Source organism: Vanessa atalanta, chromosome 5, assembly GCF_905147765.1.
Source record: "Vanessa atalanta chromosome 5, ilVanAtal1.2, whole genome shotgun sequence".
In the NCBI taxonomy this organism is placed as follows: Eukaryota; Metazoa; Arthropoda; class Insecta; order Lepidoptera; family Nymphalidae; genus Vanessa; species Vanessa atalanta.
In genome coordinates, this window is record NC_061875.1 from 91544 (window position 1) to 119269 (window position 27726).

At 32.2% G+C, this 27726-nt stretch overlaps 6 protein-coding genes across 13 annotated transcripts in view; 4 read left to right on the top strand and 2 right to left on the bottom strand.

The window, feature by feature from the left end:
* Window positions 1-61: 61 nt before the first annotated feature.
* LOC125064231 (THAP domain-containing protein 2-like) lies at window positions 62-1928 on the bottom strand. The gene is made up of 3 exons (XM_047671177.1): window positions 1602-1928; window positions 1241-1421; window positions 62-872 (listed from the first exon to the last, which is right to left on the bottom strand). The coding sequence occupies exons 1-3, from the start codon at window positions 1679-1681 to the stop codon at window positions 627-629; spliced, it is 507 nt and encodes a 168-aa protein (XP_047527133.1). The 5' UTR covers window positions 1682-1928; the 3' UTR covers window positions 62-626.
* A 3779-nt stretch (window positions 1929-5707) lies between these two features.
* Window positions 5708-10761, top strand: LOC125064130 (odorant receptor 49b-like). The gene is made up of 5 exons (XM_047670943.1): window positions 5708-6510; window positions 8985-9081; window positions 9262-9366; window positions 10113-10268; window positions 10554-10761. Exons 1-5 carry the CDS (start codon window positions 5717-5719, stop codon window positions 10596-10598), a joined length of 1197 nt encoding a protein of 398 aa, XP_047526899.1. The 5' UTR covers window positions 5708-5716; the 3' UTR covers window positions 10599-10761.
* Window positions 10762-12378: 1617 nt separating this feature from the next.
* LOC125064294 lies at window positions 12379-16621 on the bottom strand. Of its 2 annotated transcripts, XM_047671257.1 has the most exons (5): window positions 16444-16621; window positions 16103-16371; window positions 15797-15907; window positions 15296-15481; window positions 12379-15213 (listed from the first exon to the last, which is right to left on the bottom strand). In XM_047671257.1, the coding sequence occupies exons 2-5, from the start codon at window positions 16319-16321 to the stop codon at window positions 14464-14466; spliced, it is 1266 nt and encodes a 421-aa protein (XP_047527213.1). In that variant the 5' UTR covers window positions 16322-16371; window positions 16444-16621; the 3' UTR covers window positions 12379-14463. The 2 variants fall into 2 exon arrangements, with proteins under 2 accessions (XP_047527213.1, XP_047527212.1); XM_047671256.1 differs by having other exon boundaries at window positions 16103-16621.
* Window positions 16622-17788: 1167 nt separating this feature from the next.
* On the top strand, window positions 17789-18550 carry LOC125064216 (histone H2A, sperm-like). The gene is made up of 3 exons (XM_047671159.1): window positions 17789-17960; window positions 18036-18237; window positions 18329-18550. Exons 1-3 carry the CDS (start codon window positions 17939-17941, stop codon window positions 18513-18515), a joined length of 411 nt encoding a protein of 136 aa, XP_047527115.1. The 5' UTR covers window positions 17789-17938; the 3' UTR covers window positions 18516-18550.
* A 1447-nt stretch (window positions 18551-19997) lies between these two features.
* LOC125064252 (translocation protein SEC63 homolog) lies at window positions 19998-24519 on the top strand. Its single transcript, XM_047671202.1, has 11 exons — window positions 19998-20213; window positions 20441-20772; window positions 20956-21126; window positions 21231-21437; window positions 21658-21886; window positions 22032-22325; window positions 22456-22582; window positions 22732-22997; window positions 23272-23631; window positions 23712-23833; window positions 24369-24519. The coding sequence occupies exons 1-11, from the start codon at window positions 20090-20092 to the stop codon at window positions 24417-24419; spliced, it is 2283 nt and encodes a 760-aa protein (XP_047527158.1). The 5' UTR covers window positions 19998-20089; the 3' UTR covers window positions 24420-24519.
* Window positions 24520-26770: 2251 nt separating this feature from the next.
* Window positions 26771-27726, top strand: part of LOC125063967 (PDZ and LIM domain protein Zasp) — a 32898-nt gene continuing 31942 nt past the window's right edge. For 4 of the 7 annotated variants that reach the window (XM_047670707.1, XM_047670709.1, XM_047670708.1 and 1 more), the window contains exon 1: window positions 26771-26980. The gene's annotated coding sequence lies outside the window, so the exon portion shown is untranslated. The remainder of the gene's footprint in view (window positions 26981-27726) is intronic. The other 3 variants (XM_047670711.1, XM_047670712.1, XM_047670713.1) reach the window with 3 other exon arrangements.

Here is a 27726-nt window from a genome sequence, read left to right on the forward strand (position 1 = left end):
AAAGTTTTAAAATATATAAGTAAATTTATTTTAAATTATTTATTGATATTTTAATGCTATTTAGATTTCAATTATAAAAGTTTAGGAACTTATAATACACATTGTAATATGATACAATAAAGTCAGTCTTCGTTGGATTTCGATTTCGTTGAGGAATTGTTACCACTGTAGAAAATTGAAAATTTTATGTGAACTATGAAACTATTTCATTATAATAGGGAGGTGAGGTGAACTGCAGTTCATTGTTAAGTCCTTCACGTTGTAATATAACTATTGATACAATTATGTACAAAATAAAACCTTTAAGTATATTTTTTCTTAATATTTTAAGAAGGATTTTTTTTATAATAAATTAATATTTATTTACATTACACACATTTATACAGTTAGGTAATATAAATATATATAAAAAACATCACCATGTCTCTTTAATTATCCCTTTCCTGTATTTTTTTTTCTTTAGCAATTAAACAAAACTATATATATTAAGAAGTATTAAAAACAATTTGCAAACTCCTTTAAGAGACAAAGTAAAACATAAACTTTTGTCCATAAGAGTACATCCCGTGTCATGTGTAAAAGGAATAATCAGAAAGAGAGAGAAGGCTCATCCATATACTTGTTATTTACTTGTTTTCCGAGAGCTTGTCTTCCTTATATCTGATAAGATGCTTAATTATACGCTTCATTCTTTCAAGTTTTTTCCTGAGTCTCCTTCGGCCTTGCCACATCATATGTAATCTACGTTTTCTGTTCTCAGCTATAATTTCAAGTCTGTTTACTTTAAATTTTAATTTCATGACTTCATCTGAGTCCGAAGGCTTCACATCAATTGGAAGATTTGAAAAAGTTGGCTTGGGTATTTGACAAGCCTGTAAGCAATATTGCAGTCGAGGTTTAATTCAGAGTAATTAGTAACAAAAATATTAATTTAAGATTCAGGAGACAGTTTCAAAGAGACATTGACACCCACACACACTTTACTGACTTACAATAATAATGATTATAATTTAATTCAATTTGTAACTTCAGCTTATTGTCTGAAAGATAAAAAATAGTTGAGAGTTTCTTAGAGGTCATTTTTGGTATAATCTGCATTCTATACCAGTGATAGCTTTACATTTCATTCATCTTATCAATAACAATTTTAAAACATTTCCAAGTGCTTGATGTCAATTCAGATTGCTATTTTTTTATTAACTTTCTACTTTAGATAGTTAAAAATTAAATCTTGACTTACAGAAATATTTATACACGGGATAGCATCTATAGATAGGCGGCGCAACCCACCCTCTGTTATGTAGAAATCCTTTATATCGAAATGTTCAGAACACACTGCACTAAATGCTGAAGCTGACCATTCATCCTCACGGTTCACAGCTATCTCCCACAAGCATCGTCGATCAGGATCACGAGGAAATCTATTAGAGAGGTTTTATATTCTTAACTATAGCCGATTACTTTTATGTTGACTTTAGGCTGATTACTATTATGTTTACTTTACTTTGTAGGATTACTATTATTCTCAAGAAAATTAGTCCAAAATGAAAAGTTGTAAAGTTACAAATATAAAAATATAAACAAGATATATTATCAGAAACCTGTGAAATGTAATCCCATCTTTATTCTTAGATATTTTTGTTGATGTGTTTTTGCACATAGCGACAGCGCAGCACACCATGATTTAATGTTGTTGTAACACGTTAAGCTAAAGAAGCCTTTTAAATTAAAACAAATTTCTATGAAATTTTATAAATTCGGTACATTTTTTTGTTTATACACTTTTATCCAGCCACTAAAACACAATGAGTCACCAAGAAGGTGCACACCAAATAAAGAAATAATAATATCGGTGTGGTCGAGAAAACTAGTGATTGTATATTCTTGGGAAAATGCAAACTATTTTTTATTTTGAATTACAACATACAAGCAAACATGATTTGACATTGACGTTTAACTTCCTTTTTTAGGTTGACAATAACGGCACCAATTACAGTGTTTTGAGTCTATTCTAAAGTTAATTTACGGCTTCGTCAGTTATTTTTTTGTAGATAAGACATAATAATAAATAACCTGTAGGCAAGGTAGATCGTCCAAAATAGGGAAGGTAAGCCAGGATTCAGTAGAATTTCGTCGTGGTTTTACGCGGTTTGCAATACCACTATCTTCATAAATATTCCCCAGTCTGGTTCATCTCAACTAGAGACAGAATGATTCAGTTGTCATGAAATCCTGTTAATAAGTCAGTAGTCCCAAAGCCGGAAACAAGAGTTTTTTTTAGTCACGATAAAACTCACTAATAATGTAAAATCTCTTATAAATAGTACACTATAAAGTGGAATAATTTAAAGAGATCTAATATGTATTTTATATGAAGGAGTGACTATTGGTACCAAAAACAAGCATAAGCTAATTACGATATTTTTTTGTTAGACAATAATTAAAAACTTTTAATTATAGAATCCCAGAAAACGTTTTAAAATGTTTAATTATCAAATTTCAAAAATGGCGTGGTTCGATTGTATGCTAAAGGATATTATAAAATTATTTTTTATGATAGGTTGTTTCAAATAGAAATATGATTAATTGCTCTGTAAATCTCAGGTCAGAAGTATTTCTTTTTGAACCGATGTATTTTTTTGGTAATTAATCAATAATGTGCAATGCAAATATTGAAAAAAAGTTTTTGACTTTGAGTTATGTAATTGAATTCCACTACATATTTATTATATTGGGTGCCCATACCATCGAAAAAAATCCTTCTTGTGCAAAGTACTCGTTTCTATAATAAAATTACGCAGATATTTTTAACATAGCCGATTCTTAAATTCAAATCATTTGTTAAAAAAAAAAACCTAGCTAAATATTTACATTCCGAAATGGTGCTTTACTTAATATAGTATGTAAAATAACAATTCAAAAGTCCTTGTAAAAGCCTACTTGAATGAAGTATATTTGGATTTTTAGATTTCGCCTTGACGCATATTTGATCATAGGTTTAACTACGTGAAGTGCGATAATATGTACCTATTTAATCTACAAAACTTTATATGTGGGTGATCTGCAACTACCTATAAACCAAATATTTAACAATTATTCGAAAATATAAAATTCGTTTCACTTGCATACCGACACAATCGTTTAGTTATGAATTAAATATGAAGTCTCTGTGAGAACATATTAATTTCGAACAATGTCTTCTAATCAAAGATATTAATTGGAAATTGACTACTTTTTAACTAATTTGGCAGATTTGTCCTTTATTTAAGCCTTTACCTTCCCTGATACATATGTATGTACTGCGCCATGATTTTTTACATACATGTATTTAAAAAAAAACACTATTATCTTTGACTATACATACATATACGTACATTCTATTAACACTAGGAACAAGAATAAACTTGTTACTCCAAGTACCCGATTACACAGGGTTAGTAACTCTTTTTTGGGGCAATGTATACGTTTTTACAACAGGAACCCAGAAAACGTTCAAAATTATTCAATTATAAAATTCAAAAGAATCGTTAAAGAGCGATTGTGTGCTAAAGGATATTACATGACTTTTTAGTTGACTGCACACCTTGGGAATGAAATGATCGCCTCCAGGCTGTTTCAAATAACTAAAATATAATCATCATTGTACATGAAAAATGGTTAAAAAAAAAAAAGATATATATCCCGCTGAGTTTCTTTCGCCGGTTCTTCTCAAGTCCGAGGTGCTAAATTCCGAACCGGTGGTAGATTTTTGACAATCAATAAGCAAGTGTAAACACTTCTATATTGAATAAAGATTTTTGACTTTGATTTTGACTATAAAGTTCTTAAATCATCAGGATGCATCGCCAATTAATTTTAGTTTCATGTACCTATTAATAAAATGGCTAAATTAAGTGTACTCTTTTAAATAATATTTCTCGCATGACATGAAAATATTAGAAAGGGCATAAATATAAGATTGGCCTCGTAATTCTATACTATTATAATGACAACCGATGAAGCAGACTCTCTATTCCGAGAGCAGCGTCATCATTGAGAGTGCATTATCAAACATCGCAAAAGTTTACACTGTACAAATCGTTTACAATAGCAAAAGTCTATAAAAGCTATTCTAATTGAATAATCACCCTTATTTTAGCAGCATTTATGTAATTATGGTTTTTTAAAGTGAAATAGGATAATTTAAATAAAAAATATTTTAATTATGAAATTAATTATGGTTGGACTCATTGGAAAAAAGTTTCACCTCTCGTGTAACCATCTTAGGAGATGCATGTTAAAAATATTTCTTAGTACTCTTACGTTACACCAGAAATTCCCGTCCAAAATAACACCTGTTTGACCCTCCGGTTTCGGCATACTTTGTATGTCAGTCAATCATTAAAAAATGTACGAAGTCGATTTGTTTTATCATTTATAATCGTCAAAGTATTGTTAGTAAATATTTTATTAGGTTTATATTATGTATCAATATAAGATATTTTTTATTTCGGTCGCGAGACTTATTTTTATACTACCCGTCCCGCGACTGGCAAAATCAGTCCAGCCGTTCCAAAGATTAGCCAGAACAAGCAGACAGACAGACAAAAATAGAAAAAAAGAAATTGGTATATGTACCGTGTATATTATATATATATACCGTGTATTTACATACCTACATATGCATCTAGTAAAAAGCTGTTATTTTAATATTACAAACGACGCTCCAATTTTATTATATGTACTTAGTATAGACTGATAAGATTGTCGAGTTATGACGTAAATTATTTAACTTGAAAAATGTAAGATCTCATTAAATTTTAATTCGTTTATTTTCAGTTTATATTTAATATTTTTTTATTCCAATAAATATAAAACTAAACAGTATTTTAATTATAATTCCATATCAAACATTTTTGAGTTGCAACAACAGACACCGCGTGTCAAATATTGTAAGGATATAATTCTGTCTCGTCCGTTATTTAACAGATAATTATTGCACGTCGTATATTCTACTATTATCGAGTGATGGCTTCATTATTTTTTTATTCCGTCGAAGCCGCATGGTGTGACCGAACCGCCCACATTTAGCGAACATAATAGAGACATAAATTAAGGGGTTACGGTAAATATCATTTTATCGGCCGCTTCAAATTGTTTTAGTGATGTCGATTGCCTGGTAGTAAAATTATCGACACTTTAGACCAGTATTATTTTACTTGTTATGTTATAATGTTTCTGTTTAAACCAATATTTTTTAACGTTTTGAGCAATTATTATAAAGATAATATCTTATTCAATTGTTCAGTCTGTTGAAGTGTTCGTCGTACACGTTAAGGAATATAATAAGTAGATAGGGTCGAAATTTGATAAATTAAATTAAAGCGATGTACGCATTCTCCTTATATCATGTATAAATAAATCTATACAAATATAAATCAGTTTCTATTATTACATTAATTAAGTTTAATTTCAGGCGAATTAAAAAATCCTCTCAAATACGATATTTTTTTCTCGCTGTATATTTAAACGGAGTAGAGGTATACTTTGATTCATTTTCCTATCAAAAATGTATAATAACGACAGCACCAATCAAAAAAATTTATCAACGTTTCATGGAAAATAATATTCCTTCGCAAGTGAGGGCTACACGTGAACATGGGGAGACTATATATATGAAGTGTTGCTTCTTTACCGAGATTATTTGTACTTTGCGTTACAAAGAATACACCTTAAAATGATTCAATCATTTTTGGATAGCTTAAAAGATCCACAGCGACCACTTCTTGCTCCAAATTACTGGATTCTTAAAAGAATTGGTCTAATTTTACCCGAAAACAAAATAAATAAAGTTATTTGCGTGATAATTCATGAATTAGTAACGGTTTTTGTTATTACACAATACATGGAGCTGTATTTGATAAGATCAGATTTGGATCTCGTAATCACAAACCTGAAAGTATCAATAGTTAGTTTTATATGTATCGTAAAAACAAACACATTTGTCTTTTGGCAGTCAAGTTGGAAAGAAGTTATTGATTACGTAACTGAAGCTGATAATAATGAACGTCAAGATTCCGACACGGCTATGTGCCACATTTTGAGCTCATATACAAAATACTGCCGTCGCTTGATAAAATTTTACTGGATCCTTTTATTGAGCACCTTCTTCTGTGTAACGGGAACTCCTCTCATAAGGTATCTCTCGTCGTCAAATTATCGCGATGCCATTAGTAACGGGACCGAGCCTTTTCCGCACATATTCAGCGCTTGGGTACCTTTTGACAAATACAGTTTCCCTGGCTCTTGGGTAATGGTATGTCTTCATATTGTCATGTGTGCATATGGCGCTATGATTATGGCAGCGTACGATACGATAGCAATGGTGACCATGGTATTTTTTGGAGGCAAGCTGGAACTGTTGCGTGAAAGATGCAAGAAAATGTTTGGCTGCGATGGCTTGGGTGTTACTGACGAACAAGCTAGAAGAGCGCTTCGTGACGTGCATATCGTGCATGTACATTTAATGAAGTAAGTGAAACATAGAAAGTTATTATTATTAGTTAACCTTAGTGTCTGCACTAGACGAAACAGTCAAAGCTATTGTTTATTTTTACGAGCTAAATGTATTTTACTCAAATATTAATTTATAATATTTAGTTTCTAAGATTAACGAAATGGCATAGAAATAACAAATGATCGGTCTCGCATAGATTCTATTTACTTTTAATGTTTCATTAACTCGTTTTTCGAGAATAAATATTTTAATTTTGTTTTAAAATTATTATATAAAAAATGTCCTTTTAATAGAAAAATTATATTAATTTATGTAGATAGTTATACATGCAGATCAATCAGAATGACTTTGTAGACGCAAAAGCGCATCATAGAAGCATTTTTAATTTTACCAACGAATAAACTACCCTTTCACATATTTAAGTCTTAAATGTATATGGACATAAAACTAATTAATAAAGAACACAATAGTATTTAAATTAGTTCAGAATAACAGTTGCTGCACTATATATGAGATTTCACAAAAGTTACCAACAGCTTTGAGTATACATTACAAACTAATTATACACGAAAACTATCTAACGGGTAAAAATAATTTAAAATACTAGTGAATTTATAATTAAATAAATATTTCAAAAAAAATTCTAAAAAAAGCAAAACCTATTTGGAATGCTTGGGTATTAAAATGTAAATACTGTGACAATCAAAGTAACATATGATGAAATGACATCTGACCTCCCAAGACCAAGTAGCTCCTATAAACGGCAAAGGCATGAACTCTCAGTAATGTCATACTAACGTTGTTTAACATATGATGCGATAGAGAACACAGCTTAAAAAATATATGGCCTGAGTAATGTCATTAAACACACGAGATGTGTCCCACAAACTGTATCATCATGTCATCAGAGACGTTCCATTCGGGAAAAGCAATGACTGTAAACTTCATGTAAGGATGTACTCGTAGATATGCATTATACAAAGGGACGAGATAATATTAAAACGACTAACAGGATTAAGCTGTATCTGTCTTCTCTATAATACATAAATATTTCGATGAGGGTTATTGGTACGAAGCTAAACATCTCATTAACATCACCGTACAGCGTTTCCTATCAAGAGAGGAATAAAAACGAATAAGCAACTTCAACATTGGATTGACATGATCTAGGTATTCATAAGAAAATGTAATTTTTAATGTTCATTTTGTCAAAGTTTCTATAGCAAAGTTGGAAGTAAAATTGAAGTGGATATAAGTAGTAAAGTGGAATAGAGTTATGTTTTATTGAATGATATATATTAATCAAGAACTATTTTTGTTTTATGAAATAGCTCGGTGAACGGACAAATGTGTCACCTGAAAGTAAATGTTCACCACTACCTATAGACATTGTCTCTGCAAGAAATATTCACCATTCCTTACGTCTCCAATACGCCACCAACCTTGAAACCCTTGTTGTTAGTACACTGGCTCACACACTCTTCAAACTGGAACAAAAATATCAAGGATAACTTTAATATATGATGAGTGAATGATACCTACCTGGGTAGGTTTTGCACAAGCTCCTGCCACAAGTAAAATGTAATACATAATATAGTAGACCAAAACACATGGAATTTGTAAATCCGAGGTTAGTTTATCTCTACACCTTGTGTCATCGGCATAGGCCATAGTGCAATCCAGTAGTTATTCAGAAAAGTAGTTGGAGAAGATGAAAACAAATTGTATCTCAATTAAAACCTTGTTCGTAAACTTCATAGTAATTATTTTCTTTATACTAGGAGTCGAAACTAATGTTGTTATATCTTAATATAAGATACAAGATCGATCCAAGCAAGCGACACACAATCTCAACTCAATCAATGTCCTATTCGAAGCCTATATACATATATATAATTTCTTCCAGATAAAACGTGCAAAATGAAATTTTAAGAAAAATTTAATCAGTAATTATAATGTTATTAAGCGCGGATAAAAAATCACCTAACAGAGGAAATGTGTACCTATATCAAGCAAAAGACACAGAAACACAAACTATACACACAAAGAACATCAGACAATATTCACGACAATAATGATTTTATTGTTTAAAAATTTTATCTTTCTAATATCCAATTGGCAAAGTTCTTTAACATAAATTAAGTCTTGATAGATTATTAATGCTAATGTATTGAATTATTATTCGTATCACACACAACATTTATTAAATTTAAAACAATTACGTACAAGTATAGAGCTGTAACGTAACTTTAGTTCAGTTCAGTTTACACGCGATAAGTAATAATTTAAGGTGAGGTTATATATATTAATGCTATCACTATTCAGAAAGCTTTATAGAAATATTCAATAACTTTTTACCTTAACATCTTATCGATACTTTTCCCGAACTATCCCGAGACCGTTGATCGGCAGAAGGCGCCCAATTTATTACGCTTTCCTGAACGAAACAAAAACTATATTTAAATGATTTTAACTTTTTTTGTTTCAGGTATTCGAGATTATTTGACTCTTTATTGTCACCGGTAATGTTTTTATACGTAGTAATGTGCTCGTTTATGCTTTGTGCGAGTGCGTTTCAGCTCACCGTTAGTAACAAATATTCTTAAAATTATTTCATATTTTTAATTAATAAACTAAACTTTCGATACAAAACCTTTCATGTATTTATTACTGTACTAGAAATAAAACACTATCCATAAACAAATTATAAGGTTATATTCTGTATGAACTTCAATTCAATTCTTAATAAGTTTCTTTCTCTACAGTTAGCGACCAACACAACGCAGAAACTGTTGATGGCACAATACTTGGTTTTCGGAATAGCACAACTATTTATGTTTTGTTGGCATAGTAACAATGTTCTTGAACAAGTAAGTAAATTACTTATAATAGCATATACACATAACAGAAATTCAGATAAAAAAATATTGAATTCATCCATCATTATGTACCCTACCTGCTGCAGCAAACGTCCAACGAGGAAGACTTCTAAAGTTAATTGAGTGCAGTCGCATATAATTGTAAAAAAATATGCTTAAAATTTAAATTGTAGACGTAACTATAGGAAGACATAATTATCATACATTTAGCGCAGGTACTTAGTAGAGTTACTACTAATAGAAGTAGTCATCGTAAGTGATGATTAAATATTGTACCCCATGTATTGAGCCCCATTCTTGGTCGTCCCAAAATAGCCATCGTTTCATCAGAATCGTTTCACAAGTAGGAAAAATCTCGATATACCTACCCTTAAAAATGTCAATGGGTGCTTCTATTCTGATGTCGACTACGGCGAGCGCTGGCAAGACTGTCTTCATGCCACTGATTACATTATCATTAATGCGGTTAAGTGTTTCTATCAAAAATAATTATTTAATCCCTTACAAATAAATCACGTCATGACCTTAAATATAAAGAATAGGAAGTTATTTTTGTAATTTCCGAACCAGTGGTAGATTTTTGACTATCAATAAGCTAGTGTAATCACTTCTACAATTCATTGAATAAAGATTTTTGACTTTGACTTAAATTATTAATCTGGCATTTGTGTTAGTTTTTCTTATTAGCATTATTTTTATAACAAACCAAGACTTATAAAGAGCTCATAATATTTTAGGGCAACCAAGTGATGATGGGACCCTACGAAAGCGAGTGGTGGGTAATAGGGTCAAAACAAAGAAAGGATGTTCTCATTCTAACCGAGCAGTTAAAAATATTCCAGGCGTACAGCGCGGGGCCATTCAATAAACTGACCCTTTCGACATTTATAACAGTAAGTACCTATAATAAAACTACGAAATTAACACCCTGCTAGTGTCTCACTGCAGTGTCATCTATTTTCCTGATCAGATGTCAAACTTGAGGTCCTGTGTATATTAAGCCTAGAATTTGATATATATTTGCCATATTGATATATATGTTTGGTTTTAGATTAGAACGCCTTTTGTTTTCAAAATCAACGGTTTTGATTCCTCGCAGTAAAATATTCAGAATGGTTTAATTTGTTTCTTCGTTTTATTAGAAATTTTATTTATTTCTAAAGTATCATTCTTTACAGATCTTAAAAGGTGCCTACAGCTACTACGCACTCTTGAGGAATTAGATTCGGTTAGGTACTACAATCAATCACAAAATAATCAATTTAGTATTTTTTTGTTATTGTATTAGACGCTCAGATAATACTTTATTACTCGAATATACAATTAATACTCTAGTAGACACTAGACACTCACTCTATACTTTGTAGGTACTTTGTAGTTGTTCGCACCCAAGGCATTTGTTTTGATACTTACAATATATGCCATTAAAACAAGCTTCCTCGTTTTATTTCCCAAAACACATTACCCGCTACAAATAAAAAAAAAAAAACATTTAACTCAATCTAAAAGACAAGTCGATGATTAGAATACGGATTATTCATCGGGTTTTAAGCATCTGTTGTATTAGATACTCGGTAATTACAACGTTTAAAAAAAATCATCCCTTAAGGGTGGCCCCTCACCGACGGCAATCCCCTGCGATGTACCAATCAAAGATTAAATTTGAAGCATTATATTACAGTGCTACTTCAATGACTGACGAGCATTCGCCTAATAAAAATAATGTGATAAAATAATAAGAATAATGTGATAGTCTAAGAATGTATCCGTGCATTCACCTGCAATCAAGTCGATAGTTTTTGACCTGTTATTCTCGGTCCTTTTCGCTCACTAGCGTAATTTTACAAATAACATCATTATTAATTCACTCGAGTCACTCGCTCTTCGTCCCGGAACGAGAATACCAGTATGTAGGTATATCTATTTGGCCGAAATACTGAATAACTTTTTTATAACTTTGAATAAATATTCATTTTCATACAAACTTTCATCCCCTATTTAACCTCTTTAGGTATCCTTCAAATTTGAATTCTGTTAAACAAAAAGGGTTTACCATATATATATATATATATATATATAGTTCAACCAATTCAATAGTATATCAAGTTTAACCAATCGAGTAAATAATGTGTGTCATTAAAAAAGAAATAAAATGATAATTTACAATGTATTAAGAATGAATACATTACAATAATGATTACGAAAAAATACAACTTTAATGACACCAAACATTAAGATTTAAGATAAATATTATGAAGAATAATAATTATTATCAATATGGAGGAACAAAAACTAAAAAATAAATAAATATAAACATTAATACATTTATATTTACAATCGGTAAATAAGACAATCCAATTATATATATTTTAATAACATTATTACACAACAGAGAACTACATTCTTAAAATTTTGGGATTGTAATTAAAATATTATTAGTCAAGCGTTCAAATCGTTTTAAAAGTACAAATAAACGAAATGCTCTCGCTGCCGTCCTATTAATGCAAATTGACCCAACGGCTTTTTTCTCGCTGACAAGCAACGCCGTACACGTCTTAGACTCTTGCAAATACTGAATGGTAATGGAGTGGGCTATTGTTAATTTTTTCTTGGTTTGTAAACATCGCGGATCTACGAGGAATAAAGTTATTATAAGTTATATAAATATGTAAATAATATAGTAAGTTATATTATTATTAGAATTTGAAATATCACAATTTCCTTCGTGTAGTACCTACATATTATTTTGTGTACAAAATAAAAGTTTATATCACATATTTTTTGGTGGCAGGTACCTATTGTGCTAACCCGTCAGATATTCTGCCAAACAACAGTACCCAAACAGCAGCAGTAGTTGTGTTCCAGTTTATATTCCGTCCCTCCTCTATACCTTCTAGCAGGCGCTGCTATGTTTTTATTATACATTTCATAGGCTGAACATGATTTACATATTTCAGTAGACAAGATACTTGAAAAAGAAAAAATACAATAAAACAACAGAACCAGTCTTGTAAATGACATGTAATTTTAAATACTGTAGGTAAACAAGAGATCCGATAGTAATTCCTTTATAACCATAAGGTACAATGTACAAATATTACTGACACGTTTTAGAAGTACAGCTAAACAACTTAATTTCGGTACATGTATAATTATTGCATTCAAACCAAATTATTATACGAGTCTTGACACTTCAAACGAATAAACGCTATTGCTGTTTTACAATATTGCAAACATAAGACTAGCTACAGAGTTACATCAGCTAAAACCAACCATAATAATCTATATATTTAAAAAGCTTTCAATAGCAAAGGAACATAAACATTTGACACCGCGTTATATGGCTACACTGATACAAATCTAAAACTAATCATAAATCAGAAATACTTCAGTACAATTACAAAACTAAGTCTAAACGATAAAGAACCATGTCAAAAAATATACAAAAAATATTTTCTGTGAAAAATAAATGCAATCAACGCGAATTAAACTTGTAAATAACGCGAATATAATACAAAATATTATTTGTTTCTCTAATTTTGTAAAAACAACATGTATTACGACTTTATATCTTTACTAAAGGAATGATTCAATCAGGCCGAGTTTATTTTATAAATTAATCGCAATAACTTCCGAACGACAACAGCACAGGGCGATGCGAGGCGAGGTCGTTGACTGTCGCATTAACTGTTTCGTATAAATTTTAATGTAAAGCTTGGTTAGCACTTTTTAATGACTTTCAAATGTCTATTTTGCCAGAAGCTCTATTATAAGCTACAGAAGTCGTCAGTGCTTCTAATGTTTGTGAGTATTGTCCATAAACTAAATTTATAAATATTTAATTTTTTGGGCTTTCGTTTCGATATATTACATTTAATAATAATTCGTTGATAGTCTTTTGGGTAATGAGACATAATTAGTACATTATTTTAATTGAATATTTATCACTCGAAATATTATGTGATAACAGCCGTGTACCATTCATTGAATATATTTGAATTAATTACAAAACTTTAAGAAAATGTAATAATAAAATGATTATAGAAAATCTGAACGACAGACACATTTCTGTTTCAAATATATTAAAATGATAAACATGTCCACGTGTCGGCGAGCCTCCGCGGGGCCGGCACTCGCGCGACGTTGATTAAAAATAAAAAGACGACTTATAAAATTGCACATAATATAAAAACTTAGTACATACTATATCTGTGTAAACTATCTCTATAATCTATATAACAAACATGTAATAATACTATTTATAAAGTTCAAAGAGTGGAGACAAAGTAATGTATCTGGATACAAGTGGAAAGGGGAGAATGAAGCGTCACATGGCAGTGTTGGATACTCGTGGGCAACATTCGCATAGAATGACAAACTTTATAACAATTTCTTATAATTATTAAGAGATCATATTTAGTAATAAGCGAAAACTCTTAAATGCAAATAATTACATTGATTGTCAGTTTCGATAATTTTAAATAATTCTTTCTCGAAGTTTAATTTAATGAGCAATAAATTTAATATTCGAATTTTGATATTTCATTATAAAATTGGCAACAATGAAAAATATACAGCAATATACAAAATCACTCAGTTACTATACAAAAATGAGTGCTTGGAAATCGTGGATTTGGCCACCATTTTATAAAACACTAAGAAAAATACACAACCATTGTCTTTAGCAATCACACTGCATGCAAAAAATATCCTTAACCTTACAATATCCTCATCTCAGTGCCTGTAACTAGAAAAAATGGCCAACAGAGATGCAGATATTGTAATATATGTCGCACTTCGGTTCCTGCTCCACACAACAATACACTCATCATCACGAGACATCAGGATCAGAATGAGATTGAAAAATTAATTTAAATTGGTCGATTTTATGATTAAAAGTATCCATCCTAACACATGCAAACTATTGATACATTCCACATAATAAAATAATAAATCTGAATCACTATTTTGTTCTATCCGTGTACTGACTAGCCACCTTGTTCATCCTATTTTTAAATACATGTCTCGTAAACAACATTTAAGCCAATACATATCGCCATACAAAAGTTTTCTGTAAAAGCTATGAAATTATGAGCTAAATGAGCTGAGAGCACTTGTCTTATTATCACATAATTTGTTATCAGTCGAATGCAGAACTAGCTTCTGCATTGGGTCTATAATTATTTTAGAATTGTCTTCATTTTCTATTTCTTGTTCCTTTACTAAACTTTTACCTGTAGCGTCTGTCGGCGTCTGGGGCTCATCGCTTACAGTAGTTTTATTGTCAAACACTGGGAAAAAATCGAAATGGGACTTGCCATTGCTCACTGGTTTGTTTGTCTTTTCTGTCTTAGATTTTTGCTTTTTAATTTCACCGTCATTTGGTTTTATTGATAGAATGCGTTTTGAAAATTCATCCCAACCTTGTGAAGGTTTCCCTGGTGGAGATTGCCAATCTTTTTTAAATGAACTAGATGGTTTGGTCATTTCATTTGTTGAGAATTTCTGTTGTATGTCATTGATTTGGTTGTGATTTTCTCTACTTGACACTATCTGTCCATACACAGGTGTACAGTAAGTTGTGTCTGCATCTGTGTTCCCACTTCTATTGTCTCTGTTCAAATGATTTTGATTCAATTGACAGTTGTTCATTCCTGAATCAAATTCAGACTTCTGACCAGCATTTTTGAGTATCTGCTTGGATGATTTCACTGTGTTCTTCTTCTCACAGTTCTGTGTTCGGTTCGTAGTTCCATTATCGTATGGTTTACAGTTTCTGCCATTTGTTTGATCGTCTTCATTGACATCCTCATTTCCAATACCATCAATATCATAAACCTGTAATAATGCAAAAGTTAACTTAAATGAAATATGAAGAAGTAAAGTACCTTTAATTGTATTGTATGTACATGTACTCTACCTTATACATAACGTCTTGATTTAAGCCTTTTTCTCGTTCCCTTTTGTTTTGTACGGCCAGCCACACATCTTTCAGCTCCCCAGCTAAATCTCTATCTTTTAATATAACAGGATTCCTCGTTAGCACCAGCCCAGGGTTCATAGCCTCCACGAAGTCACATAACAGACTGACTAAAGCTTCCCTATCCTGTAATATAGTGATTGAATTATAAGTATATATTGTTTTTACTAAATTATCCTACTTAGGCATTTTATTTTTATTACAAATATAGTTTTATTAAAATTATAGTTGAATGAGTTTTGTAATAAATATTTCCTATAGTTTCCTTTTAAAACATCTATATTTTTTAAAGTGTTTTCAAGTATTTAACTTGAAAATACTAAGCTTATTGCTTATGTGGAAAAAGTAGAAAAATTACGAAAAACTTATATTATTTGCATAAAAATTTAGAAATATAATCATATATTATACCTCATACTTAAAACACAATTTTAAAATTACCGTTGGGTTGGAAGCATTTTTGCCATTAGCTTTCAATATATCAGGGTTAACCATTACTGCAAATACTAGCAATGGAGGTCGATTACTGTTAGGCGCACAGCCTTGATGTACCTAGGACATACATTTAAGTCAGATAAAATATATTGTAGTTAACTTCAATTAGAAATTAGTTATTAGCATAACATATATACGACAAATATGAGCTTATACTTAATATTATTTGAAGGACTTACAATATTGGATTTGTTTTAATTCTTTAATTCAATTTTCGGCACTAATCGGTCAGCATACAATTATTAAATTTACCTGCATCCCACCATATAAGGGTATTGGATCCGAATATTGTTTGGGGTTAGCGATTTTCTGCCATCCCAGTACGTTTATGTAAAGTTTCTCTGTTGTATCCTTTATTGTGTCTTGAATGCACATATGAGGCTGGGGCGGATTCTTAAACTGACGAAAAGCTCTTGATCCACGAACGTATTGTATTGGAACAGTCCTCTCTTGGGGGTTTTGGTTATCCATATCAGTATATTTAAACACTAATAACAACTGAGAAACTTAGCTAAAATACACTAAACATTCGCTATAAATATCAATAACCAATAATGACATTTCTAAAAGGCCTCACTACCGATCTGACTTACAAGTTTATTGAACCCTTGCACGATGAATTGAAACACGATTTAGTTTTTAAAACGATCGTTTATCTCTCAATGCGTTTATTTATTTTTCGTTTCTTCATAAATATTTTTATTAAAACCATAAATCTGTAAATAGAAATGAAAATAAAACTTCCTTACAAGAGAAAAATGTCAAAAGGCGGATAACTATTTCTTTTTTTAATCTACTCGTGCTGTGGAAGTCAGTTTTTATTGTAAAAAATATATTTATTTAGATATATGGTATGAATAATAATCATAAAATTATTTCCTAATTCCTAATGACTTTTATATAAGGAATAGTTTTTGTATAATTTGGAAAATATTATGGATAATATTTATGATTGAGCTACCAAAGAAGACGCCAGTTCAGTGATGTTCTTAATGTTACCCATTTCTACATATTTTTTATAAATATTTTGTTGTATGGTTTTAGATATCACTGAATATCTCTCAATTGGTTTCTCACACACTTTTTGTTTTGGATATGTAAAGTAAGTGTCACTAGTAGTAAGTAATAATACGTGTTTTTTTGGAGACCACTAGTTCATTACTCATCTATTACTGACTATATTTTTACTATTGACATAATTGTGATAACTACCATACTTGTCTATAATTATTAGTTAATAATAAAAACAAGTTACTGATTTAAAAAAATATATTAATTGTAACATAATAGCAACGTATGTGATCTTATTATGTAGCTACTACATCTGTGTGGTACAGCGTACTCATTATGAGATGTTTTATGCATGTCCAATGAAGAGATAAAAATCATACTACTTTTTCACAAATGTTAACAACTGATAATCCGTTAAAGAATCCAAGGAAGTAATTAAGCTACACTTTATTAGGTCCACCACCAACAATCAAGTAACTAGGCAGCATATAAGTATAATGAAATATAATTGGATACATCAAGTAACGTCACTATAACCCGATTTAAAGTGGCACAAATATTTTAGACAAGTCTGAAAAAAATTCGTTTGTATTGTGCTGCCAACTACATTGTATGCAAGGTTATAAAAAGATTTTAAGAGTAGGATCAACTGCTTTACATGCTTTCTTTTGTATAGGAATTTGACAATGAATATTCAATTGACTTCCAGACTCCCGTTTTTATCGGCTCGATTTGGGGTTTGGACCTAGGAACTTCAAATTAAACATTCCGTTTAAGCATGTACACTTTATTGTAAACAGGCTTCTCAACGAATACACCTATTTATATATAATACTCTTCGAACAACCGCAATCCCAAATGTCTGGCAACCCTTCTGCTGTGGCTGGTCAATAAGCGATTTACGCGCGCTTTTATCTGTCAGAGCAACACGTAATTCATAAATTGTACCATATGTCAAAATTCAAACGACAAACCGAAAGTGTAAATATTTGTAATTTGTATGAACATAAAAATAATTGTTCTTAAAACTAACTACGCTTAAAAAACAGTATTTTATATACTAGTATAACAGAAAATATGTCTGGAAGAGAAGCTACTGGTGAGTTTGGTTTATTGCATTAAGTATTGGTATTTATTTTATCGCTTAAAACTTATTATAATCTGTCTTTTATAGTTAAAAGTAAAAATAAAACACGCAGTAGTCGGTCGGGTCTCACATTTCCTGTCGGGAGAATACATAGGATTCTCCGCAAAGGAAATTATGCGCCTCGAATCGGTTGTGGAGCAGCCGTTTATATCTCAGCGGTGCTTGAATACCTATCCGCTGAAATATTAGAACTAGCTGCTAAAGCTGCACAAGATAATGGAAGATCAAGGTGGTATATATTACAAATATACCTACTAGTGATTTTATAGATTTATGTACATTATAAAAATATTATAATATAAATATTATTCCTTTTTTAGAATTTCACCACGTCACATTATGCTGGCAATAGGTAATGATGATGAATTGGACAAAATGCTCAGTGGAGTAACAATATCACAAGGAGGAGTTATGCCAAAGATACAGCCCCAGTTGTTACCCAGAAAGACCGCTATGAAGAACTACAGTAACAGTAATAATACTGGTGGTTCATCTCAGGAATACTAATATTGTTATTAATAAGGTAGTATATAGGCCCTGAATGATTTTTTAAAAAATATGTAGAAATATAATTAAATAAATGCTGTCAATTAAGAAATTAAATATTTCATTGTGCATTGCTAATGTGTGAAGTTACTTTTTTATTATTTTTTAATGCTTTATATTATAATTATAAATGGTGCATCAATTTTAAAAATGTCTGTTTAATATAATTAGTAATAAATTAAATGTTGTTTCATGTGTAATTTTCGTAAATTAGAATATGTAATAAATACAAAATAAAGGAGTCAATAAGTATTTCTATTGTGACCTTGTTACACACACTTGATGACAGTGTTGGCTTAAAGTTAAATAAAAACTTAAATTGCATATAAATAACTTATATAGGCATTTAAGTGCACTGTAATGTATACTCACTAATTAAGTGACTGCAAAAGAGTGAATAATAGATATAACAAAAATGGAATGTAAGAATGAATTATTTATGTAATCATACCTCCTCGAATAATTATATTATTGTGATAGTACATGCAAGACTTGTAATTTTCAATGCTCTTTTACTTATTTTAAAATATGCACTTATTGCATTCAGATTTAATATAAATTGTTGGATCATCATTCTAGTGCCATTTTTATTACTCCAAACCCTATAATTAAATATATGTTAGAATATTTTATATTACATTCGTACTTCTAATGAAATATATCAAATTTATGTACATATTATATATTCTCAGTAGTGCTTAATTATTTTAGTTTTGCATGAATTTAAACTATTATAATTGGTACAGTGTATGTACAAAATACAATAGTTAAATTAAAAAATACTATTTACGATTACATTATTAATATACATATATCTTTTCCCACTTGCAAAAATCAAGAAGTGCTAACGGGGTATTTAGCTCTGAAGGTGCTCGAGATGCGATTATGTCGGTGTGATTATAAGTAGCCTTAATAAATAAAGATTTTGCTGGCATGTGTCTCTCCTTTAGCCATTGTAAAGTATATAGTAACACTGTACTTTATTGAAGTAGGACTTTTAAATTGTCTTTTTTTATAATAAAATGTACTGAATATTATATTGAATAAAATATTCAGTTGTACGATATTTTTAATGGATTCAATTATAACTGCAAACATACCTAATATTAATTTTATAAATTTATCAATAATATAATAATTAAACTCTGACAAAAGTTTAAATGAAAAAGAATATGTTGATGTTTCAGGGATATTGCCAGATCGTCATAATCAATATTGTTTAGATTTGAACAAAAGTTTGCTCCAATTTTCTTCGATTAATATAGTTATCAGGTATTTTATTAAATTATGTTATCGTTTATTTATAATAAATAAATATTATATAAAATATAATGTTCAATAGAAAATATGTTTGTCTATGCTTTTGACATTACAACCAATGTGTTAGGTACGTCACTATTATGTAGATAAATAAATGTAAAATTCTAAATGACATGACACGATTGACACGTCAGGGTATGAGGCTACCGTTGTTCTAGTAGCGCGGTACTAACTAATTTTTTCTTATTTAAAACATATAATGGAAATAATTTAAAATGGGAGGGCAAAAATTTGAATATGATGAAAGTGGAGCAACATACTTTTATTTTGTTTTATCGTTCCTTGCGCTAATATTAGTGCCGGCGACATTTTATTATTGGCCAAGAAAAAGGAAAGAAGGTAAGTTCTGCCCTTATGTATGAAATAATCAATATTCCTGTTAAATTCTTGTTCAATTGGTGAATTGCATTTGTTTTTCTGTGAATAACATTTTTGTCAAACTTAATTTCATATATTAACTTCTGAACATTTCACGTCACGTTACTGTTCACGGTACGTGTAACTCGTCGCGGTGATATTCTTATGTGATAACGTCGTATTTGACCAGCCTCCGTTTCAATTTTCAGATCCAGCAAAACAAGCAGAATTATGTCAGTGTCCAAGTTGCAAACAAAAACAAATAATTATAGAACAGTCCCAACCATATAAGAATGTTAAAAATTTCTTTATAATGTTAGCAATTATCTCCGGATGGGTACTGTTCGCTTTTCTAGCTATCAAAGTATCCCAATTTGATTATGAGATGTCTAATTTTGACCCATATGAAATATTAGGATTACCACCCGGGGCAACACAAGCTGAAATTAAAAAATCTTATCGTAAGCAATCTTTAATACTTCATCCTGATAAGGAAACAGGAGATGAAAAAGCTTTTATGAAATTAACAAAAGCCTATCAAGTAAGTTGTTTTTTTTTTTTTGTTTTAGTATATAAGTCGGCTGCTAACAATCATTAGCAGTAATTATTTAATGACATATTTTTGCAAATGCTATTTTTTATTATTAATTTTATTAGATACTTAATTCATCAGCATTTACTTATTTGACAAATATATAACAGTGACGATTAACATTTTTTTAAGGCTCTCACAGATGATGAAGCAAGAAGAAATTGGGAGAAATATGGTAACCCAGATGGACCTGGGGCTATGAGCTTTGGTATTGCTCTACCAAGCTGGATTGTAGAAAAAGAAAACAGTGTTTGGGTGCTAGGACTATATGCATTAGTGTTTATGGTTGCATTACCTACAGCAGTATGTATTCCCACTGACTACTTGCTTCATTGCTTCTAAATAACCAGCAATTAATTGTATGAACTAACTTTTTATTTAGAGAACTTATACTTAATTCATTTTAGGTTGGTACCTGGTGGTATCGCTCTATCCGGTTTTCAGGAGAACAAGTTCTATTAGATACAACACAAATGTATTTTTATTTCTGTCATAAAACACCTTCGATGCCTTTGAAGAGAGCTTTGATGATCTTAGCAGCATCATGTGAGTTTGATAGACGACATAATTCAGAAATCATTGAGAGAATAACTGATAATGAAGAAGTTCCTATGGTATGATTCAACATTGTTTTTCTTACTTTAAATATCCATAAAACTGGAAGTATTTTGTGGAATCAAGATTGCAAGAGCAGATCTTAGATCAGATATCCAAAATATGCTTCAGCTTCAACTATATTTTGTAAAGTGATAATTAAATTGCTCAATCTGTAACAGGCTTGATAAGTAACAGTAAGTCATCCATTCAATAATAGTTAATAATGTTTAATTACAGTTACTTCGAGAACTGCCAAATTTGGGTGAAAAAAATAAGGAGCAACCGCTATGTCGGCCTTACAGTATTAAGGCTCGGGCATTGTTGCACGCGCACTTGTTGCGCATGCGCCTGCCTCAGGACACGTTGGAAGTAGATCGGCGGTACATTGTTTCGCGCTGTCCAGATCTCATTGTGGAGATGGTGAACTGTGTTAATCAGCTCATTGCTCTTGCATATGCTAGAAGAAGTGAGTCAGAAATCATTTTATTACATACATTAAAAATTTAAACTTAAATAACTTCAGAGTAAATTTTTTATGCATCAAAGAGAGGAAGTGTGTACATAACATTGGATCATTTGAATAATTAAATAAATTTATTTTTATGTTTCAGTACCTCGTTTACCAACTATAGGAACAATCGAAAATTGTATGAAATTATCTCCAATGATAGTTCAGGGTCTGTGGGATAAGAAATCGCCCCTACTGCAGCTGCCATATATAACCGATGATCACTTAAAATATTTTGTAAATCGTAAGAAACCTATCAAATCGCTGTTACAACTGGCTCAACTATCGGGTGAAGAGAGGAGACAGGTTCTTCGATTTTTAAATGACAAACAGTTTGAAGATGTCATGAAAGTGCTGGGCAACATGCCTTACATTCACTTCCAAGTTAATACTGAAGGTACACATAACGTTTCCTTCACTGTAGTTATATAATTTGTCTTCTGTTCCAAGTCAAAAATATTACATGTTTTGATAAGTATTAAGTACGAATTAGATTGACAATTGATGACATTTCAACAATGTTGCAGTTATCGACGACGAGAACTCTACAGTAGTGACAGCCGGCGCCATCGTAACCGTGACCGTGTTCCTGCGCAGGACTAACATGAAGGAGCTCTTTGGAGATACGAGTATTAAAGAAAAGGACACTATGAAGTAAGTTCTGTTTTATATGGCTCACCACTGATCACCAGAATGATTAAAAACTGTATAATTCATCACTCATCATTCTGAGATTATAATTATATTTAATTTGACATTTTAATTATATTTAAAAAAATATGTATAAATTAATATTTTCTCAGAGATGATGAAGAAGGCGGTGGAGAAAACGGAGAGAAGGGGGAGAATGACAAAAATGACAAGAAGGATGCTCAAAAACGACCAGTCTGGATGAAACAGAAAAAGCACGCACCAGCCAAGAAGAGCAAAAAGCCAGCGACCAAACAACAAGCCAAGCCAGCGCCAGCGCCAGCGCCAGCCCCAGCGCCAACACCAGCGCCAGCACAGGCGGCCACCGCCACTGAACACAAGTCTAAAGAGAAGGAACCAAAGAAAAAAGATGAGGAAGGTGAGAGAACGTCGCCACTGTGTGCTCATTATACATACACCCACAGAGAGAGCATTTACTCTCTGCGAATGTATGGTGATGTAACCAATAGTGTAAAACCTTTTTGAGTTAAATATGAAAGTATACATACTATTTTGATATTTTTTTACTAATTCTTGTGAAACTGGTCTGATAGTAACAATAGCATAGACAAAATGATTCAAGTAAAAAAAAATAGTATATCTTGTTTTTAATATAATAAAATATATCAGTTAACAACGTAACATAACGATAGGTCAAGGCGAGGAGTCCGACGAGGGCAGTTCCGACGAATCCGGATCGTCCAGCGAGGGCTCCGGAGACAAGTCGTCGCCCGACGCGGAGGACGACGACCAGTGGGACAAGTTCCAGAAGCGGCTCCAGAAGCGGGAGCGACTCGAGGGCCGGTCCAAGAGCTCGCACCCCGTGCACTGCCCCTACTTCCCGGCGGAGAAGCAGGAGTACTGGTGGTGCTACATCTGCGACCGCAAGTCCAACACGCTGCTCACCGCGCCGGCGCACGTCACGGCGCTCGTGTCGGCGCACGAGCTGCAGCTGCGCTTCACGGCGCCGCGCTGGCCCGGCCTCTACACCTTCGTGTGCTGTCTGCGCTCGGGTACGCACGCGCACGCACGCGCACGCACGCGCACGCACGCCCGCACGCACGCCGGTCTCTGATGCCCTCTCTCGTTTCAGATTCCTACATAAAGATGGAGCAGGAGCAGGACATGAAGCTGGACGTGAAGGGCGCGGCCGCCGTGCCCGCCGAGCACCCGCAGTGGGACCTCAGCGACTCGGACTCGGAGAATAACGACGAGGTCAATATCGTGTGCAATATTATTCTAAAGTTATATGAAATAGGTCGGCCGATAGACACGGGCGCCGTAAAGAATATTGACCATTTCTGGCAAGTGTAATGCTGGAAGTAATATTAAATACAAATGTCGACTAACTGTACAATTTCATAATGTCTCAACGGATCGCTGAAGTGCATTTCTATTGCTTACTTTTACAAGAAATCGTGACTAAAGGCGTAATTAAGTGTGAAGTTTATGTGATTTAGTTTTATCAATAACTTTTTTTATTTTCAAATGTTTATAGAATAGTGATAGGACACGTACACGGCATATTAATCGTAATTGCAGTTTTGTTTCGTTTTGTAAAATTATATTGAGGGAGTTTAAATCGACGAGTAGACAAGTAGAGCATGTTCGGCCGCGGATTACAATGATTTGTTTTACAAAATGATTACAGGGCTTTATCTGTTCAATGTTATTGGAATATCTGGTTAAGTGAGCCAATAATGTTTCTATATAAACATAACATACATAACGTGGGTGTTCTGCTCCACAGGGCGGCAACGAGAGCGAGTTCACAACAGACGACGAGGTGGAGGAAGAGTAATGTTATATTAGTTATTTTTATAGAGTTTTTAATGAGGTGTGCGAGGAATAAACTTGTTGTATGGTTTGAGAGCGGTGAATATAGTAACTTTTATATTCAAAAGTCTTTCATTCCTTATTTATATTCTTGACTAAAAATTTAATACTATTGTAACGAGCCTAATTCAATAAAAAATATTTTTATTTTAAATTATTTTACAATTTGTTTTAGTAAAAGACTAACTCCGCTACGTGGTTTTTCCTATGTTAAATTTGTATTGTACATGTACATTAGTAGTGGACATCTTTCTTATATATATCTTTTCTATACAAAAAAATATTATGACTTGTCACGACGGAGATACAGACAGACAGACAACGACTTTGTTGTTATTTATAAATTATATTTCATTATATTAGCTGTCCCCGCGACTTCGTGTGCTTTGCATTTGAATCGGATTTTGTTCACTACTTCGTGACCCTGATTATTTTTATTAAATGTAAGTACCCTATGTTATTCGTCCCAACATTAGGTATTCCCACTAAAAGTCTAACTATGTCGGTCCAGCCATTTGGGAGTATAGTTAAACACTTTCATATGCATTTAATAAAAAGCTGTTATTTTAACATCACAAACAGTTTGACAGTTCTATTTTATTTATTTGTAGAGAGATAAATGTTAACTATTTGGTCTTTTATCTTTTGTATTCGATATTTAATTTTTTTCTGTGTAGTTATTTTTATGTGTACTTTTCTGATTCTATTAGTTTGTTTAGTTGTTTATTTTGTACTAAATGAAATTATTATTTTACAATTTTTTTAATACTTTTTTTTTATATCTACAGTGCCCGTGTCCTAAATGAACTTGTTTTTATTCCTTCCTTTTCTATTTTTAAATTATTAGCCATACATATTTGTTAAGAGATGGATGTTTGCTGATCGCAAATAATAGAATTTTTTTTATGGACAGAATATTTTTCACACATTTTTTTTAAGTTATAGAAGTGAGCTTCCTTGTCCTACACGCAACCAAAACGCCTGCCATATATATGCCTGCTATATTTAATTAAAAAAGCATTCATTATTTTAATAAGTAAGACGTGCTAAAATTAATGAATTTTTAAGAGGAACAGCAAGTGAATTTATTACTAGCAGTAAGCTTGAATAATAATAAATTGGCAAGTAGAAAACACGGCAGCATTCGCGGTGAAAAAATTTGACTGATACAGGCTCGCCTGTTGTAGTTACTTCCGAATCATTATTTTCTGTTGCATTTTACTCCGGAGTTTGCAGTCGATATTAATCAAGACAAACTCGTATTATACAATACGTGTTTGTCTTGCAGCGCTTCACGTAATTTAAAATTTCGGATTTCAGTAAATTTAAATATTTTTTTCGTTAATACGAAGTATTAGTCATGACTGTACTTTTTACTATTTCAATAGAAGGTCGTCAATGTCACTGCTGAGAAATTCTGAGAACGGGAAACGATTTTCCGAAGTTACCCGGGCTTTTAACCGGCCTTGTATGGATTTTTACCCAAAAAATTCGCTAGCCGTCTTTGTTTTGGATCGAAGAGGCCACGAGATCATTTTCACCGTCTGATAGAGTATAAAGTATCGGTTTCCATGCTGGTGATAGTGTCCATCCACTTCCGCTTGTGCAATACTACCGGGAACAGTTTAGACGCACGAGTTTACTGGCTTTCCCTGTCACAGGTGTTTTGTGACGAAAACTGAATAGTAGTAGACTAGACTTATACGACGACACTCTAATTTCCATGTGATGGAAATTCTAAATCCACCTGATTTTTCATCGATTTAATTAATATTAGGATGTTAAAAACTAGTTTTTAAATAAGATCACAAAAGTCGCAATGCTCGAATAAAAAAATTTTGAATTCGTAGTTTTTTCTGTTTAAAAAGTTATATATTGTCATTTGTCACAAAAAGTAAATCCAAACGATATATGTGTAAACGATAAACGGGTCTGTAGGTGTAGCTGCAACTTAAAAAGTCAAAAGAATATTTATCAATGCAAATAATAATTGTATTGTTAATTTAAAAAGCTTCTTTCCACATTTAATCTGCATTGCAAAGAAAAAGGCCAGCATGCGTATTGCACTTTATTTTTATCTTCTAAGCGTAGTCCATCACATTTTAAATGGCACGGCGTTTGAGTTTTTTTACATTTAGTTAATATTTCTACGTTTGCAAATGATCGAATCGGAGCGACCAGCGGTCTTTCATTAGATCGTGGTTCGTGCACAAAGGGATGTAAGTGCGGCTGCTCCGAGGGTATCGTCCTCGGAGGCTGCGTGGCCGCGCCCCGCAGGCAGCTCGCGGGGCGCGGCCGGGGGGCAGCGCGCCTCGAGTCGCGAGCCGCAGCCGCACTCGCGCGCCGCCGCCCGCCGCACACTCACGATCGACCGACCGACGCCCGCGCCCGGTGTCGTATTACCGCTCTAAATATATCTCGCGAGCGCGATCGCCTATTTGGAAACGTTTGCGCGCCGTGTTTTGAACCAGTGATTGATAGTGCCGAGTGAAGAATCTATCCTTATTGACGCGATCGTCCGTCGAAGTGAGTATCCTTCGCGATTTCTCTAGGACGAGATTCTGCTCGCGAATATTGTATTACCGCATCGCGGTTTTAAAATAAACAGCTGTTTCTCAGAATCGATAGCGTTGGTAACGTGCTAAATTGGGATTTTGTTACGACTAAAATGTTCAGGAAATTCGAGAGGTGTTTAGTATTTGATTATATAAATGAAAAAATTCTTTATTAATTGGGGGACTCCAGTAACATGCTTTAAAGTTTTATTATCTTCAGTGGTAAATTGTCTATATATGAATTGTACACGTTAAAGTATATTATGTTTCCTTTTTATTTTTGCTTTACGGAACCAACGTAGGTACAACTTTAAGTAACGACAATTTTAAATAACAGCTAGTTAGTTACAAACTAAATTATGTTCGATGCAAACAACAATAGGCAATCTAAATATTCTTATTAGGTGGATTAGAGCTGGTTTCGAGATCTGGACCATTGCATAAGCAGTTGTTTTGCTAGGGCATAGTGGGCAGCGGGTTTGTTTAGTTTACTGATTCATGATAAAAATTTCAGTTGGCAGCTTTATTAGTAATTAACAAAAATAAACCAAGGCGATGCATAATCGATATATCTCGCAACGTTACATAAAAAATAAATTAGAGCACATTTTTGAAATATTAATTAAGTACTTAAGTAATTTAAATGAGGTATCTAAACCTTCTACGTATTTAATATGTTTTTAATTATCTTATAAACTGAAACCGATCGTTGCTCCA